At 37.8% G+C, this 19,834-nt stretch overlaps 1 protein-coding gene across 4 annotated transcripts in view; it reads right to left on the bottom strand.

The window, feature by feature from the left end:
* ttc9b (tetratricopeptide repeat domain 9B) overlaps window positions 1-13,369 on the bottom strand; it is a 69,614-nt gene extending 56,245 nt beyond the window's left edge. The window contains exons 1-2 of one of the 4 annotated variants that reach the window (XR_015514348.1): window positions 11,670-13,369; window positions 7,864-10,881 (exon numbers count right to left, since the gene is read on the bottom strand). Coding sequence is in view for 1 of the 4 variants with exons in the window: in NM_001044905.2 (NP_001038370.1) it covers window positions 12,687-13,140 (454 nt within the window). In the remaining 3 variants the exon portion in view is untranslated. 4 annotated transcript variants of the gene reach the window in all.
* Window positions 13,370-19,834: the final 6,465 nt, after the last annotated feature.

Raw genomic sequence — 19,834 nt, 5'->3', positions numbered from 1 at the left:
AGCAACCGACTCCCACGCGAAGAGTCACCAATTGGATCCCAGCTCAGATCGAGTTGGATGCAGTAGGACTGGTTGGTTACACGTAGGGGACTCGTCCGGGATGGGAGTGAAGTTTAGGGGTTAAGTGTAAGGAAGGCCAGCAAGCGAAGTGCTATGCAGGTAAACCTCACTCCTCTGACCTCAAAAGGGGTTCTAGCGACAGACCTTAGCGGCCATATTCTCTAGCTTCCTTGTTAGCGCAACGGACTCCCATGCGAAGAGTTGACGGTTGGATCTCAGCTCAAATCAGGTTGGATGCAGTAGGACTGGTGGGTTATATGTGGGGGCTCGTCCGAGATGAGAGTTAGGTTTAAGGGGGTGAGTGTAACGGAGGCTAGTTAGCAAAGTGTTATTCAGATAAACTTCACTCCTCTAACCTCAAGGTGCTCTACCTACAGACACTAGAGGACATGGTCTTTACCCTCCGTGTTGGAGCAACCTACTCCCATGCAAAGATTTGCCAGTTGGATCCCAGCTCAGACCAGGTTGGGTGCAGTAGGGGATGGTGGGTTACATGTGGGGGCTCGTATGGGTTGGAAGTTAGGTTTAAGGGGGTGAGTGTAACGGTAGCTAGCTAGCAAAGTGCTATGCAAGTAAACCTCACTTTTCTGACCTCAAAATGAGCTCTAGTAACAGACGCTAGAGGCCATGGTCTTTAGCCTACTTGTTAGAGCAACAGACTCCCGTGCAAAGAGTTACCGGATCGATCCCAGCTCAGACTGGGATGGGTGCAGTAGGTCCAATGATTTACATATACATATATAGAAAAGAGTTATTTGAAATGGTTATAATGTTTTACAACATTACTTTTTTATGATTTAAAAGCAACCTTAGTTAGCATAATGCTTTTTCTTACAACTGATTTTTGCTGCTTTCCAGGTAAACTTCCATCATTTATTTATTAAACTGAAATAAACACGTCAACTTAAGCTTTGTAAAAGCCTAACAGCTGTGACTGTGAGTTACAATAAAATAAATGCTCATCAAAAGCTCAAAGGAGATCCATTCTCTTTGCACTGGTATCATCATTAACTGAGCCATCTCTGATAATACAGGCTGAAATGTTCTAAAATTACAGTGTTGATTTTATGCCGCAGTGACTTCACAAGCTCAGTTTCAGCACTTATATCTGGCGCTGCTTCAAAATGAATGCTGGTTTGACAGAACACAATATAAATCACTACACATTAACCAAACGTGCACTATTCCTACCACACACATTCTCCTCTGAATACTGCTCTGCTGTGATGCTATAAAAAGAGGATGTAAATTTTTTTACCGTATACATTATTGATATTTTTAAGCTTCTGTGAAATGACATGGTATAGAGAATATAAAAACTATCCAAAAGCAAGTAACAGAGTACAGAAATCTGATAAATGCACATTACATACACTTCCTGGCAACTTTATTAGGTACACCTGTCCAACTGCTCGTTAAAACTAATTTCTAATCAGCCAATCACATGGCAGCAACTCAATGCATTTAAGCATGTAGACATGGTCAAGACGATCTACTGCAGTTCAAACCGAGCATCAGAATGGGGAAGATATAGACCTTTTTCTTGGAACGCAAAAGTACCCATTATGCTTTGCGTGTATGCGCAAGGAGAATGCGAAGAACTTCCGGTTGGCAGCTGATGCGTGTAAACAGTCACATTTGGACAGCTTTGAAACGATAGTTTTAATCTATTTTACCTGCTTTTATCCTCTTTGAACTAATACTGTTGTCCATCAGCACCATCTCCTGGACTGATCATTTAAAGAAATGCGATCTAATAGGATGGAAAACAGCTGCTGAGGCATTTTCCCCTCGTTGTCAGATGGCATTTTCTGCAGTTTAAATGAAGCCTTGTCATCGCTAAAGTCAACATTTTCTCTTTATTTCAAATATATAACCAGCCCAAACAACTGTAATTCAACAAAATGTTTGACACACACGCGTAGCCTGTACTGTGCCACTGACACACTGATTTAATAACTGTAACAAAGTGAAAATATAGGCTAGTGTCATTTCAAAATGACAGAAAAACACAAACCATGGTGAATACAACACATGAAATAAAACACAAACAGCTCGCGATTAGAATGAACAGAAAATCAGCCAGCAGAGTATCAATAACAGACTTTTATTGGTCATTTTTGTAAATTGCACGACTTTCATACCTGTTAAGTTTCATGCCAGTAATCTGGTTTGCTCTCTCTCTCTCTCTCTCTCTCTCTCTCTGTGTGCGTGTGTTAAAGAGCCGTTTTTCTCGTATTTCTGACGCGCTTGAACCACGTGACAGATTATAACGGCTTTAACAGACACATTTCTAAGTTGTGTGTCACAAAAACACTCTGTTATCCATTAAAAACGTTATTGAAACCCATTTTCGGAGCGCAAATTACCAGTTGTACACGCTCTAAACAGAAGTTTTTAGCATTCTACCGGAAGACACTGGTCGCTATGGGGCCCTCCATGCAGCAGCCATGAAAAAGGTCTTAAGTGACTCTGAACATGGTATGGGTGTTGGTGCCAGATGGCCTGGTGTTCTAGAAACTGCTGATCTACTGGGATTTTCATTCACAACCATCTTTAGGGTTTACAGAGAATGGTCTGAAAAAGAGAAAATATCCAGTGAGCGGCAGTTCTGTCTGTGCAAATGCCTTGTTGATACCAGAGGTCAGAGGAGAATGGCCAGACTAATTTGAGCTGATAGAAAGGTTACAGTAGCTCAAATACCCACTTAATACAACTGAGCTATGCAGAAGAGCATCTCTGAATGCACAACATGTCCAACCTTGAGGCAGATTGGCTACAGCAGCAGAAGACTACACTGGGTGCCACTCCTGTCAGCTAAAATCAAGAAACTGAGGCTACAATTTGCACAGGCTCACCAAAATTGGACAATAGAAGATTGGAATAACGTTGCCTGGTCTGATGAGTCTCGATTTCTGCTGCAACATTCAGATGGTAGGTTCAGAATTTGATGTCAACAACATGAAAGTATGGATCCATCCTGCCTTGTATTAACAATTCAGGCTGGTGGTGGTGGTGTTATGATGTTGAGGATATCTTCTTGGCACACTTAGGGCCCATTAGTACCAACTGAGTATTGTGTCAATGCCACCGCCGACCTGAGCATTGTTGCTGACCATGTCCATCCCCTTGACCACAGTGTACCCATCTTCTGATGGCTGCTTCCAGCAGGATAACACACCATGTCAGCGTGAATCATCTCAGACTGGTTTCTTGAACTTGACAATGAGTTGGTCTCCACAGTCATCAGATCCCAAAGATGCTCTATTGGATTAAGATGTGGTGGAGCGGGAGATTCACATCATGGATGTGCAGCAGACAAATCTGTAGCAACTGAGTGATGCTATCATGTAAATATGGACCAAATTCTCTGTGGAATATGTCCAGTATCTTGTTTAATCTATGCCATGAAGGATTAAGGCAGGCCCGGATTGGCTAATCGGGAGGACCGGGAGAATTCCCAGTGGGCCGGTCTGTTTTTTGGCCACGAGGGCCGGTGTCCCTAGCTGCCTGCACTCTCAGCAGTCACACTTTTTTTCATCTATTTATTTGATCATAGCTTCACTCTTTTTATTCATTATTTTTCCGCAGCGCTGCTCTTTTTATTTATTTTCTCACAGCCCCGTGAGCAAAATGCAGCCTGCAGGTTAACTAACGTTAACGTTAATGATGATGTAACTATCATGATTCGACCCCAAACAGCAGCACCTTAGTGAATATAAGAATTCGAATAATTAATATTAATGAATAATACACCTGCTTAATGAAAATCAGATGATTCACTAAATTAATAAATCTGACATAGCTTGATCAGATATCTAAAAAGGGGAGAAAAAGATTAGGTCACAGGTCAATACTTATTTTTTTATTCCCATAGTAATAGCGCCACTGTGGACCAGTGGTAAGCACATTGCATTACAACACTACCGACACGTGTTCTAATCTCACCTGAAAAAATTACTATTAATTATTTATTTCATTTTTTATTGTTAAGACATATAATACTGTTAGGGCTGTTGAACATTTGAATTTCTAAAGCAGTTGTTTTCTTGAAAAAGACGTGATAGTGTCATTAGAAACTGAATTGGAATCAGTCGTGAACTGAGGTGGGCTGGTCTGGCTTGAAACTGCAGGGCTGAAAATGAGTCCCACTCCAGCCCAGGATTAAGGCAGTTCTAAGGGCAAAAGAGGGTCCAACAAGGTACTAAGGTGTACTCGGTGAGTGTATATCTTATACAAGTTCATATTTATATTTCACATATATAATATATATCCAAGTATTGCAAAAATGGCTGTTAAGTACATTTTTCCCAACTATTGTACATAAAAATATGTGCATAGTTGAAAATACTATTGATTCAATTATATTTGTAATTCTAGTGGCTGCAAAAAAACATTTATGATAATGGCCATTTTTGCAACATGTTGAATTGTATAGTGCAAAAATATGACATTTATTTCATATAAATGAAATCCAAAATACAGACTTGCATGTAATGTGCATATTGCCATATACCAGATTTCTATGTAGGCCAAAAAAGTTTCGTTCAAATGCAGGCATAACCCACTTAGAAATGCACTTCTGTCCTCTTGGGAAACACGGCTTAGACATGGAGGTTTGAATAAAGATAGCTAATAATCCATTCATCTTCTTGCTGTTCAGACAGATTTAGGCAAACGTACTTGGCACGTGTTCTTCTTAATTTTTGTTTTTAATCATTTAAACACTGCTCTTCGCCAAGATTTCTTGCGAGCTAGCTTCCTTTCTCTCTCTCATCTCTTTGCTCAGCCGTTTCAGCTTTTGACATCTTCCTCTTTCCAGTTTAGTTTCAGACATAGCATATTGTATGGTCTCTTGGTCCTGTCAAGACTGACTTATGACACCTTGCTGAGCCAAGACTGGTTGTGTTTGCTAGAGTCGAGTCAGCAAGCTTTGTAAAAGAGGGCTGCAGAAGTTGCTGTGGCTGGCTGAAGTTGAACAATACAGATGGAGGGCCTGGTCTTTCACAACAAACACGCACACACACAACAGCATCATTCAGATTTGCAGATCACACAGTAGGCTATTCTGTTGGCTCTCTCCCTCTCCATCACCCTTTACTTGGCAACCCACACCAGCCTAGGACAAAAGCTGAGGCCAGCGACAGCATACAAGCAATGGGCGACTCGTCACGTGACTGAGGGAAACAAAAAAGCGAGAGGCTTTTGCATTTATGTCAACATGAAAATCAAGTTGTGAAAATGTTTGCTTGGGTATTGTTTGGTGAAATGGCTCATTGACATTGACCAATTAATAAATGATCAAAATAATCTAAATGTAGGGTTGCTTATTTGTCCATCAAGCATTGTGTACATCACTGCCATTTTGTCACCTTAGAATTAGAAGGTTCGATCTGACATTTTTGTCAACATTGAGTTATTGACATATTCTTATTAAATGACTATTTATTTACATGATAGGGTGTTTTTTATAAGTTGTTTATATTTTAAGACTTTATATTTTGAAAACAATTGTTACACATATACTGTTTAATGCTCAATATCTCAAAATCATTCAGAACGCAGATAGATAGAACCTTATAAATCTAAGCTGACGATTTGCTATTAGTGATTCTTATAATAGCTGTAAACATTTTGAAAGAAAGAATGCTGAGAGGAATAGGCAGCAATTCTAGTTTCACTTGTGTAACTAAATAATCTACAGCATATACACGTTAAAAAGGATGGTTTGTTTTAATTAAACAGGCAATCACTGGGTTTAAAATTAAACTTAAAGGGTCATGACACCCCTCACTTTCAGTTCAGGTCTACCTCAGAACTTTTTTCAAAAGATGCATAATGATGGGCGTGGAGCTCTGCAAGCAAAGGCCAGGAGTAGGTGTGGCCAGCAGAGCAGGGGAGAAGGAGGGTAGCGAACAACTGTTGTCAGTTGTCTCACAAAATGAGACACAAACCGTGAGGAGACGCATGATTTTATAGTTTACAAAGTTAAAATACAAAGAAATACACAGTCATTTATTGCCCTGTTACCATTGTTATCCGTAATTTCATACACACTACCACAATTTATACAATTGTAAAGATAATCGTGTTTATATAAACACTAAATGAGGACTTCTCCCTCAATCCCCGGGTCTGAATGCAGACTCAGTGCAGGTCTCTTGTTCTGTCTATTTTAACCATTAGCCCTGCTGGTAATATAGAGGATTTAAGCAAACACAGCAGCACAATGATGTGTCTAAATGTTAATGAACTCCTGATAAAGGACAACATTCGCCATTATCGTACTGCTCTCCCAGCCTGATCTCACGAGAAAACATAAGTATTTTAAGTTTTGTCAGTTTAGTGGCTAGTTCGTACGAGTTCAGTTGTACGAAATTGTATGATTTAAAAAAGGAGGCGTGGCACCTAACCCCACCCCTAAACCCAACCGTCATTGGGGGATGAGTAAATTGTGCTAAAATGTACGAATTAGATTGTACGAATTAGCTACTAAGTGAAAAAGTTACGAATTGCCGTGAGATTGTGTTGGCCCTCCAGACAAAAATGCTTGCTTCACACAAAAAGCTTTGCAGTATCGTCCCTGACAGCATTGCGGGGAAAAACATGCAACAAACCCTGTGGATCATCAAAATAAACACATACGACCCTTCATGAACAGCTAAATACTGTGTGCCGTGGGTCCGTGGATGCGGTTTCACCCAGTCATCAAGGTAAGATCTCACAGCTTGGCACTGGCAGGTCTGTCTTGCCTTCGGAAAGCAAGTGCTCTCATGAATAATGAAGAAGCAGGCTCTTCTCAAAGAATAAGAAAACTCGGCTATGAATGATAATGAGAAACCAACGCGTCATCTTTGCACTTGCAGTTTTGCGTTATGTCACCGATTATGATCCCGCCCCAAACATCATTTTAAACCCAGAAGCTAAACTTAGCTGACAAAAGCTTAAAATTATTCCGTTTTTCCCACAATTAAAGCTAACAGGTGCTAACATTGTCTTAAATGATGCCCAACACACACAAATCTGCTAAAGTCTCAAAAAAAGTACTTGAGGGTTTCGTGAACCTTTAAACATTTGAACACAGTGATTGGCGTTTGTTAACATTTTTTTGCAACTCCACAATTTTTTTTTTACATATTAGATCAATAACACGCTTTTCATAATAAAGATGCAAAGGCCAGGTTGTCGGTTGGGTCTAAAAAAGTCTTAAAATCTAGTCAAAAATAAAAATAGGCCTTAAATTCACATAAACCATGTGTTGTAGGTCTTAAATCATTTTAAACTGGTCTTAATTTTAAAAGATTCCCATTCAATCACCAACAATCAATCTAAATATTCTTATATATAAATATTTAAGTGTTTTTAGAGATACAATTCACAACACCTGTTGGGCAGAAAATTATCTTAATTAAATTTCCTAATCAGGAAAAGAAAACTAACAATTACTCAATTTCTCATGATAATGACAGCAATATATTCCTTTACAAGTTCTTCCCTTTACACAAACACTATTTACAGAAGTAAGGGTGACCGGACATAACATTTATAAATAGGCATGAAACATAAGGTTTTAAACCAGAAACACATTATAGGTTGAATAGGCGTTATATTAATTTAAACAAAAAGCAAAATATATATTTATGTTTGTAATTTTCTTAATAATAAATATACTTTTAACAATGCTAAACTTGTAATAAGAAAAGAAACATGTTGGAAATAAGTGTATACAACTATACTAATTAGACACATTAAGAGATGTGGTTAAGAAATAACTACATTTGATTTTTTTTTTTCAATTCTTTTGGCCCAACTGAGCTATTACAAAACAAAATCTAAATCTAAATATTCATGTTTTTTTTTCTTAATCAAAATATTAAAAACTTTCAAGGATTTAAGCTTATGATGACCATTAAATGTGCCATTGTGAAAAGGTTCCATTGGTCTTCACTGGCTTAACAGTATCTGCTTTTGTCCTCAAACACTTTCATTAACTGCAATGTTGAGCCTGTTATAATCACTGAGAACTGTGTTTATGATGAAGGTTGGAGTTTATCAACTAGTTCTTCCAATTGTTTATTTTAAAAGTCTTAACGAACTTGTGCATTTGTTCCCATTATATGAAATTTTCTTCAAGAATTTGTCTCAGGTTCCTGTGTGTAGGTTCATAATTTCACCTTTAAGGCGTTGAATAAATTCCCTTTGAAGTGTAAAAACTGAACATAAACATAGCTGAGAAAAATGCTCATTTTAGAACTCTTCATATATTTAGAAAAAAATAATCAAATCAATTGTTTGAGACTCTTTAAGAAATTAGAGTAATTTAATTATGCTATGAGAAAATCTAAGTGTTTTTTACATTGTTATGCATACAAGCCTATTGTGGAAGACTTCTAAAACCTTTCAATTTAAATATTAATGTCAAGTAGAAAACAAACCCTAGTTGAGAAATTGAAGATGACATTTTCATATTAGTATAGCAATGTTTACACTCATATACAGAACCAAGAGCTGACAAAATCTTGCCATAAAAAATAAACACTATAATATCTCTACTTTTATATCATATGGAAGGTGGGAAACAGTCAACTGTCTGAATTTATAATATTCATAAAATTTCTCCAGAGGTTGTGAACATATGCATATGCGACAACATGCAATAACTTCAAATGTAATTCATATTATATGGATTTCTTTTTCAGTTGCAAAGTAAGCAAACCAACTAAATGTAGTATGTACTTCACAAGTTTACTGTTCAGACACCTCGTCTGTCTACATCCTTCATGCATCTCCACCTTCAGAAGCCCTAAATATCCAACAGATCTATAAAATAATATTTATATAAGCATTTATATAAGTTCTGTCTACATGTTTCCAGCTCACTTTCATCCTAACTGCAGGAGGGCAAACAAAAGAAGGTGACTGTGGGAGGGAATTCACACAAATGGAAATTTTTCAGAGACGATCGCACCAGTGAAATGTACCATTCTCTTCTTCACGCCTTAATGCTTCTTCCCCCAGAGGACCTGACGTATTCGCCACATTTGTGACATTCAAGCCTAACCTCAAATCGACCACCACGGGAGACCACCAGAGACATCAAGGGCCATAAACAACAGGCATCAAACTCTTCCAGATTAAGCAGATGTGCATGAGTATTAACCAGTATTCTCTCAATGAGGATCAGTTAGCATCTGTGATCTTTTTTATGTCATCCGCTGTTTATTGACAATGAATCTGGCTTACATTTACATAAAATTACCTTTAGGAAATAATATGCATAGGCTTGTAAGTTAAAGGGATTGTGTTTATTATTTAAAGAGGTGGTCCAGAGTGTATTTTTAAGGCTGGGTTGTGTTTATAAGATGCAAAGCAATGTGTGCCCATGCTTCATTTAAAGAAAATCACATCGTTTTTTCATATATTCTACTTTGATTATATACAGCTACTCAGCTAACATGAAAACCACTCATATTTCCTAATAAGGCCCTTAAGAGGCTCTGATTTGTCAGCTATTATAGTGTGCTGTGATTCGCAGATCAGCTTCACATTACCAGGAAGCGTCTCTGTTTAACATTACAGCACCTCTGGCCACACCCCTACACTACACTTGGTGTGTTTTATTAAATTTTTTTTATAAACTTTTATTAAGAAAAGAAGAAATGTACAATATAAATCTGAAAGTCATCAATAAAAGACTGGAATACAAGTACATACAAGTACAACGTGATAAGAACAAGTAACAAATAAGAAATAGAAAGACATAACAAAGAACAAAATAAAGAAAGGAGAAGTACAAAATTAAATAAAACACAGAAAGCATCTAGAAACTTACTGGAAGCATGATGTTTTCATAGGTTTCTATTAACCTGCAGAATTTTTGCTTGTTAGATAAACGGATAGCTTTAAGCAAGGAATCAATTTGAATTAAAAAGTGAGCAAATGTGGAAGAGGATTTAAGACTTTTTTTATTTGTGGATAAAGAATTTCACATATAATATAAAAAAGTTATATACATATATTCTTTGTTTTAATTTTTGGACTGGAATAATGACAAATAATATCTTTCAATTTAAAGATTTGTTTTGTTGATTGTGATTCATTTAAATAATTATATAAATCTGACCAAAACTTTTGTAAGATTGAACATGTAAAAAACATGTGAGCTGCACATGGTGTATGTGCATAACCTGAAGTGTTTATGACATCATTAACCCAGATGTTTTTTTTTTTGCAGTCCCCAAACTTCATTCGCTGTAGGCTTTGCTAAGCTAACTCTGTAAAAGCCAATGTCTTTCTTTGCATTGAACTTTGACCGTAATACATTCAGCGATGTTGTTTATGTTCACACAGCTACATTACACATCAACTAAAATGTAACATATGATATCGCAGTGGACCACCCCTTTAATTATGAAGGGACTCATTTTTTATACAAAACATTATATAAACTCACAGGACTCTGGTCTCATTATATGGAGTTGTTAGAAAAATTGTTAGCAGTACACTGTGAAAATTAAACAAATTTGTAATTATTACATTAACGGTTTCCTGTATTAAGTGATTCATACGTGTTTTCAGTTTATTTACACTTCCCAATTTCATTATGGGACCTTGATCTCAGATATAACAGTTTATGTTGAAATTGTCAAATGATGAAAATTTAACTAATTTCACATTTTTAGTAGTTTGAAAAAGTATATATTGTGTAGCATTTATTCATTCATTCATTTTCTTTTCGTCTTAGTCCTTTTATTAAACCGGGGTCACCACAGCAGAATGAACCAGCAACTTATCCAGCACATGTTTCACGCAGCGGATGCCCTTCCAGCCACAACCCATCTCTGGGAAACACCCATACACATTCATACACTACGGACAATTTAGCCTACCCAATTCCCCTTTACCGCATGTCTTTGGACTGTGGGGGAAACAGGCACACCCGGAGGAAACCCACGCGTACACAGGGAGACCATGCAAACTCCGCACAGAAACGCCAACTGATCCAGCCGAGGTTCAAACCAGCGACCTTCTTGCTGTGAGGTGACAGCACTACCTACTGCGTCGCTGTGTTTCAATTATACACAACTAAATCATTACAAAAATTACACTTGCTGTTTGTACTGTTTGACCAATGCAGAAAAAAGTATTTAAATGTAAAATGTCAATATAATTCATAAAGTTTTTAAGCATATAACATAGTCAGTGAAGATCAAGACCCCATAATAAAATTCAAAAGTGTAAATTAACTAAAAACAGTTCTAGACTGTTGAAGTACTCAGATATCTCGTCCTTTGTATTGTTTATAAAGTTTTTCCATATATAAATTTTTGTGGCATGGTGGCACAGGGGTTAGCACCATCACCTTACAGCATGAAGGTTGCTGGATCAAATCCCAGCTGGGCCAGTTGCCATTTCTGTGTGGAGTTTGCATGTTGCATGTTCTCCCCATGTGCTCCGGTTTCCCCCACAGTACACATGAATTGAATAAACTAAATGGTCTGTAGTGTATGAGTGTGTGTGAATGAGTGAATGGGTCTTTCTCAGTAATGGGTTGCGGCTGGAAGGACATCCACTGTGTAAAACATATGCTGGATAAGTTGGCAGTTCACTCCGCTGTGGTGACCCCTAATAAATAAGGGACTAAGCCGAAGTAAAATAAATGAATGAATATATAAAACTGCATAGGTGATGAAGATTGGCTGATCTTTGGTAGTTCCTTTGAAGTCATCACAAGCAAAATTTCTCCATATTTATTTAAGACAACAGTGAACCAGTTTTTCTTGTTGTTTTATGTGACGTTTGACAATAATGTGTCATCATTACAAATCATACATTGTTTTTGTCTTCAGAAGATGCTGAAATTTCCTACAGCATACAATTAGGCTGACTTGTTTAAAAACGCAGGTGCTAACAAGTTTGCTAACCTCAAACTACTTTTGTATTTAACCAAATTTTTCCATCAACCAAACAAAAATAAGCATGTTAATTTAATTTATACTGTAGGTGATAGTCACTTATGAGTAATTTAAGTTTTAAGTTGTAAGTTACAAAGCCGTAGCCAACGTCTCTTCAAGTATCACCACCTTATTGTTGTTCACCGCTGTAAACAACTGAAGGAGGAAAAAAGAAACAACTGAAGGGAATTTCCGACGGACCACGTGAATTATCTTCCGGGTTTCCTACAAACTAAAACCATTGTGAACGGTTATGAAATCCAAGCTGAATCTAAAAGAAACGCTAGCATCCTTTTACCTCACATAACCTCTTTTAAAATTCAAGTAAAAGTGAAGAAAGCTTAAGCAAGCTGCATATCAAGATGGTAGTCATTCTGGTGCATTTAACCTTGTGGCTCTTAAATAATCGCAACGTGACATTAAATGAACTTGGATTAATATGACACTGGCTGCTCGGGAACAATGAAGGCCAAGCTGCTCAAGCACAAACACTCCGATTGATGGTGTTCAGTGTTGTCTTAATAATAAAAAAGCAAACGTCTTATTATCGTGTAATGAGCTTTTATATTTATTGAAGCCTTTTCTCAGCCTACTGGTCCTTCACTTTATCGCCTCCAAGTGGCCTCACTCAGGCTCGGAGGAGAACAATGGCAGGAGCGGTTGTTTTCTCACCTGTCAGGCTGTCATAGCACTCGATCTCGGTGCTCTCCACCGCTCGCCGCTGCTCCTCCGTCAGCTTGGCCGCTGCTTGATTCAGGAGATTCACCTCGGATCCCGTGGTCCCGTCGACGACGTGGATCCCTTTCAGCTGCAGAAGCGCCCTGTGATACTTCCCAATCGCTTCCCGGAATTTCTTCTCCTTGTAGCATCGGTGACCCTCCAGTTTGAAGTCAATCGCCTTCTGTATTTTCGCCTCCATGTCCATCTCCGCGCCGCCGACGCGATACCCTCCGCCGCCACCGCCGTCCCCACCCGCCGCCGCTGCCAGACTCCGGCCCCCGGCCTCCGGATAGCTCTTCAGGCTCTTGATCGAGTGCTGCTTCGCCTCCATCTCGCTCAGGAAGCCATGCTGCTCCGACACGGGTGCCTGTGTTCTCTTGCAGGGCTGGAGCAGCGTGCTGTGCATAAAGGATGCGAGCTTAAAAACACAAACGCGAGCGGGGAGGATCTTCCAGGAGGGATGCAATCACAACATCAAAGACTTTCAGGTGTGATAACTCGCCGAAGAATGCAAACAAATAAGCGACCGCGGGTGTTTGCCGTCGAGCAGCGTGTTACGCCTTTGCACGGAGGTGATGCTGGAGCGGGAGGACTCTTCTATTGCCGCCGGCGAGAGCAGCTTCAGCACCACAGACAGCGCCAGCGAGCACGAGCGCGAGGCATTATGGGAAGGAATTAATCGTGAGATGATGCTGCTACTGGTGGATCACGATTGCATTAAAGGGGAGCGGTAAATCTCCACACGTCGTGAAGCCAAAAATAAATAAATAAATAAGAAGGCTGCCCGTCTTTACGTCACTGTGATTAAAATTCACACAGCTGCAACACTGTGTGGAATCCCGTTTGGGAAATCCGGCTTAGTGTTGTGCAAGATGAGATCATTATTAGCAGGTTGATGAGTTAACGTGGTAAATGCATTACCAGGAGGACCAGCTGCTAGCCTTAGCAGCCAAGAGCAGGAGAGGACAAAAAGACATGCTAAAATGCTTCATGATGCGTGGAAAATGTGTCCTTAAATTGCCTTCCAGACTAAAAAAAAAAAGAGAGTCTCCATGTGAGCTTGATTAATTTGCCTGGCAAAAACTGAAGGCTGAAAAGCTTATTTAATAGCTCTCATCTAAAGGCTGAGTGGGCAGGTTTGTTATAAAAGTCATGAATAAAACGGCATTGATGGTAGCAAAAAGATGCTCTTTATACTGACACAAAATACAAATAAATGTTTTTGCTGTGGGTAAATCTGATGTTTGAGGGTTTAGAGATATAACAATAATCTGAAGACAAAAGATGACAGGGCAGTTTTGCTATGAAGGTCATTGATGAAATAGTATTGAATAGGGCTGAGCTGATAAACAATGTTATATCAAAACGCGATAAAATTTCTGCCGATAATAGTGATAAGCTCGGGCCTTTTTTTAACTCGATGTTGATCTAAGAGCCAATCACCCAGCAGAAATTTACAACATAGGGAATTTAGAAGTGTATTGCTATTGGAGATGCACTGAATTTTAGGCCACCAAAAATTTGCCAACAAAAATAGGTTATGCTTAATCAACCTGCTCATTATTATTATTATTTTTTTGTGGCTCTAGTCATTGTTGGGATACTCATTTAAATCTGAAAGCATTAACAACTGATATCGAAATATATATCGTTACCGTTCAGTATGGAAAATAATTGAGATGGCATTTTTGCAATATCGCTAGGCCCACACAAAATCTGCGTGCACAGATTTCTGCAGATTTTAAGCCCATCGAGTCTACTCATTTACTTGTGTGAATTTATATTTCACTGATATTATTGTGATATAATAATAGTAATATTAAATTGTTTATATGATTTATTTACAATGCAAATTGTAAAGTAATAGTTTCTGTCTTTTACTAGATATATTATATGATAGACTTGCTTTGTTTATCAAAAAATGTATCTAATTAAAATTACATTATAAAATGTAATATATTAAGTTTGTAGTTATGATACTCCAAAACATTCTGCATAAATCTGAAGATTTTTCTACCAAACTCTCCATAGAAATAGCAAAAAAATGTCTGCAGATTCTGTCTGGCCCTACATATCACCCATCCCTAACTGAGAAATGTAACAAAATATACTGTTTAAAACATAAAAATATGAATAAATCAGATCTGTGTGGTTATATTCTGTGATAGCTAGGCTAAATTAATAACAGAAAACACAAAGTCAGCACTGACAGGCAAACGCTAAACAGTGATGAACTGCTAAAGTCCTCTTACAAATGGCTCAGTGTGCTGCAACACTGGAGACATAAGGGCTTGTGGAGTCCTCACCATCTGTGCTATTTACCAGCGCACACATTAAAGGCAGTTTTGTAGCTGGCACATCCACATGGACTCATCTATCCTTTCATTTTGAAGAGATGTGGAGGGAAAACACAATAACTTTCAACCATACAGTGTGCAGAGCAGATTCTTTGAGATTTGGTTCAGATTTTGTTGAACTGACTCCCCTTCAATCTGAGATAGAGCTGTAATAATTGTGACAAAGCTAGAATTTGCTCTGAACCCCAGTTAAAGTTATGTTAAAATCAACACATTTCATAAAAAGATAATAAAAGAAACAATACAGGAGATTTGTTTCATCTTTTTATATTCAATCCATTCCCAAGACAAATAATCTTCAATATTATAAACTTACCCAGTTAAAATGTGTTTTTCCCTGTATCTCATATTATTCTTCAAACATAATGAAACGAAATTCAACATTTGAGATGCTTCAAATGAAAATATTTATAAAAAAAAAACATAAGAAAACATGACAAAACACAGATTGTGAAGGTAAATTCCTATTACAAAAGGTTGACTGTTGGTTACTGTAGTAAACAGTATAAAGGGGTGAAATCTTACACAATACACAAGGGTCCCCCTCCAGGTGAGTTGCTTGGCAACAGCATTTCAATACCAAAATTATATTCACTCTGCTTGGCCATAAAATACACCCGTTGGCAAAAAGTATGGAATCACCACTCCTGAAAGATGTTCATTCAAATGTTTGTTGAAAAAAAAAAAAAACAAGCACATACATGCCACAAAACTATTTTCATTAAACAATTCAATCTTCTGCCTTTGATTTAAACACTTAAAAAGCACACACACAAACAAAAAAAGAACATTTAAAAGTTTTTTTTTTTTTTTTTTTTTTTTTACAGTTTTACAGAGGAAGAAATCTGTAATCACACAAATTAGACGAAAAATATGTGTAAAAATCACCAAATAAAAACACCACTAGTACTTTGTTGCACCACCTCAGGCTTTTATAACAGATTGAATTCTCTGAGGCACAGATTTAAATATAGACAAATAGTATTCTTCAACAATCTCTCTCCAACTTTGTCTTATTGCAGTTGCTAGATCAGCTTTGCAGGTTGGAGCCATGTCATGGACTACTTTCTTTAATTTCCACCACAGATTTTCAATTGGATTGAGCTCTGGACTATTTGCAGGCCATGCCATTGACATTATATTTCTTTCCTGCAGGAAAGTTTCTACAGATTTTGTCCTATGGCATGATGCATTATCCTGAAAAATTGAATATCTGAATATGACTGAATAGCACTCATTTCCAGTTTTCCGCAGTCCATGACTGCCTTTCTTCAGCCCACTGAAACTTTGTTCTTTTCTGTTTACATTGTTTTCACTTGGCTTTTCTGTATGTAAATGCCATTACTTTTAGGCGATTTCTTATAGTCCAATCAAAGACATTGACTCCACTTGTTCCTCATTTGCATTGTTGAGTATTTTCTGTTTTGAAGGCATATTGCTTTATGTTTTCTGACATCTTCCTTGGTCTCAGTACGCTTCACTTGTACATTCTTCCCATTGGTCCAGATTTTAGACACAGCTAATTGGGAACAATTAACATCTTTTGCATAATTAAGTGAAGATTTACCTTCTTTGAGAAGTTTGATAATCCCCTCCTTTGTTTCAACTGACATCTCTCGTGTTGGAGCCTTGAGTTATGTCAAGAAGCTTGGTTCAACACCTCAATAACATTTTTTTTAACTGCGGACTAATTAGCAGTTGTAATCAGATACAGTTGTTTGTTTTAAAACTGCAAAGTACGTGGTGATTTCTATATATTTTTCCTCTATTTAATCTGTAGTAACAGTTGTAATTGACTACAATGTTCAGTTTTTTGTGTGTGTTTTGATACAGCCAGAAGGTTAGATTGTTTTATGAAAATAGTTGTGGCATGTATGTGCTTTGTTTCTTTTTCTACACAAACATTTGAATGCATTTCTTCCAAGAGTGGCGATTCCATACTTTTTGCCAGGAGTTGTACTTAACGCACATTTCTATTGGATTGCATTTCAAAAGTGTCCCTTTAGCACGCTGATTGTGTTTTTAAGTAACAGTTATGGTCATAAAGAGCAGTCACATAACATTGACCAATTCCATTCATAAGCATGCGAATGCAAGAAAACGGAAACAAAAGTTTCACATTTTGTCGTGTTTTGATGTGCAGTTTGAGTGAACTCTGACCTGCAAATTCATATTTGTGAAACATCAAGGATATGTCATGACGTGATCTCCTATCTGAACACCAGAGACTATGCAGTGTTGAACAAAAGGATCACAGAACGCACATGATTATTACATTATTAATGTAAAACTTACGCTTTGCAGTGTGACCGCAGCTTACGGTGGATTGATTGAAATCAGTTTCAAGCCATTAAGACCTGATTTAATAAACAGAGCAAATGAGTCCACAATCCCATAAAAGCAAATATGGGACTGGAAAGTTTTGCAGGAGATCTACAGCCAGTGTACAAATTAAAGAATGTAAATGCACCAGCTCATTTCCATAATGACAGGCATGGGTGGATCTACTTACAACACAAGGCATGCTTTTTTCGGGTGTTAAATAACGGAGCACATCAGTTAATTGACTACTATAAACTTTGTCACTTTTATTGTTGTGGTTTAAATGCCATAAGAGGGTGAGTTGGTGTCATTATTTGTTTTTCTTTAATATAAAGATCCTCTAAGGCCCCGTTTACACTGCCAATTAAATATGACCTAATTCCGATTTTTTGCTCATATGTGACACAGATCAGATCTATTCTATGACCGTGTAAACATGAAAAAAAACGCATGCATTCAGATATTCAGAGATCGGTTTCAGGCCTCCTTCATATGTGGAAATAAATCAGATATAGATTGGATATGTGACAATGCGACTGTCAAGTAAACAGGGAAATGGGATTTATTGAGGCATTCCGTTCTGTCCATCATTAAACTTGCAACAATGTGGTGCTTCTCCGTGGTTTAATGACAGAAAGAAGAGCGTGTTTGGAGATGCCGACGCGGTAAACAACATCAGAGGAAACAGAGGAGGAAAGTGAAGTGGTCAGTCGCCACAATTTGCTCCCACCAGACCTGAGATCTCCCTCATACCCACAAATTTCTCCGAATGGTGGAGGACATCATAAAGCATATAAACTAGGGATGGGAAGATTAACCGATATGTATCGATACGCGGTTATGCGCGTTCACGATGCGAGTGCATCGGTTGAGCAGCAGAGGATGAATGAAATTTTGGAAGCAAATCGAGATGCATCGGTTTTTGCGAGATGCATCGATTTTTCCGAGCTTATATTTTTAATATAGAATGTATTTTTTTATTTATTAACAAGTGTTGTCAACCTGTTTTTGGCGCATAATTTAATCGACCTACATAAAGTAAGCCTTAGCAACGGATTTGCGGATGTGCACACACTACAACTCAGTGTATCAGGTGTGCGGATGAAGCTAGTGGACCGCCCTCAGAAAGCGCAAGAAGCAAAACAAACATTTTATTCCCCACTGAGTTTTAAATCTAAAGTATGGCAAGCAACATTATGGATTTAAGGATGGACGACATGACAGGACAGATGCAATTTGCAAAATGTGCCGCGCATCTGTAAAATACGCGGGCAGTACGACTAATCTGATATCTCACTTGAAGCGGCGCCACGGTGTTGTTGTGGAAGCATCTTCCAGTGTTTCTGCATCCCCGGCTTTCGCACTGCTTCAACCAGCTCCAAAAGTGGTGAGAAAAGCATTGCAAGTTTTTTTTTTTTTTCCATGCGCAACAGTTCTGCTCGCTCTACGCCAATAACGAATGCTATTGCATTGCTCATCTGCAAAGATATTCTGCCTAGTGTCACGGAGAACGAAGGTTTTAAACACCTCCTCCTGTTAATTTTTATTTAATTATAATAATGATAATATTAATAATAATAATGATAAAAATAATTGGGTGTCACGGTGGCACAGTGGGTAGTTTGACCACCTCACAGCAAGAAGATTGCTGGTTTGTTATATTTTTATTAGCCTGTTGTTTACAGTGACAGTGATGTTTCAAAGCAGCATAACACTGCTAGTTCACAACCTTAAGTTTTGAATAATCAGTGGCAAAATATATCTTTGTAAAACTTGTTTTCATAGTTGAAAAGTTAAATCACAATTCTTGTTGTGCAATGCTAATTTTATTTATGTTGAAAGAGTGCAAATATATACATATTTTTTTTATATATATTGCACTTATACATTCTGTTTATCTTGAAAATACTTAAATAATATGTGCTGTATGTTCTAAAATGGCCCTCTACTGTAAACTGACACTCTGGCTCTGAGAGAAGAGCCAGTTTGTAAAAAAGTCTTGGTTTTGCTTGGTTTATAAATAATCAAACTCATTCAATGGCACAGCATCCTCTTTCACATCATCTCATAAACTTGATCTAATTAGTTAGTGCTGAAATATCGCATCGTATCGTGATATGGGTGTGAATCGTATCGTGTTGCATCGCAATATGTCACAAATGCATCGCTAATATATCGGATCGTATTCTTTGTATCGAGATGCGTATCGGATCGGCATTATAGCTTAGATGCCCAACCCTAATATAAACCACAAGCGCAAGCTGCGATGACGGCCCTTTCCCACCTCTGCCTCAAAATCATTTTAAAGCTGGGCGAACTTCGTGTTGTAACTTTTGCTTTTTGTTGCTATTAAAACACTAAAATACCAGTTATTATAGTGATACTTGGAGAGACTATTTTTTCTGAGGTGGTACTTGGTGA

The sequence above is a fragment of the Danio rerio genome, chromosome 18 (genome assembly GCF_052040795.2).
Source record: "Danio rerio strain M-AB ecotype USA chromosome 18, GRCz13ab, whole genome shotgun sequence".
Taxonomy (NCBI): domain Eukaryota; kingdom Metazoa; phylum Chordata; class Actinopteri; order Cypriniformes; family Danionidae; genus Danio; species Danio rerio.
The sequence above is the reverse complement of the archived record's forward strand: the minus strand, read 5'-3'. Positions and strand labels throughout refer to the sequence as shown.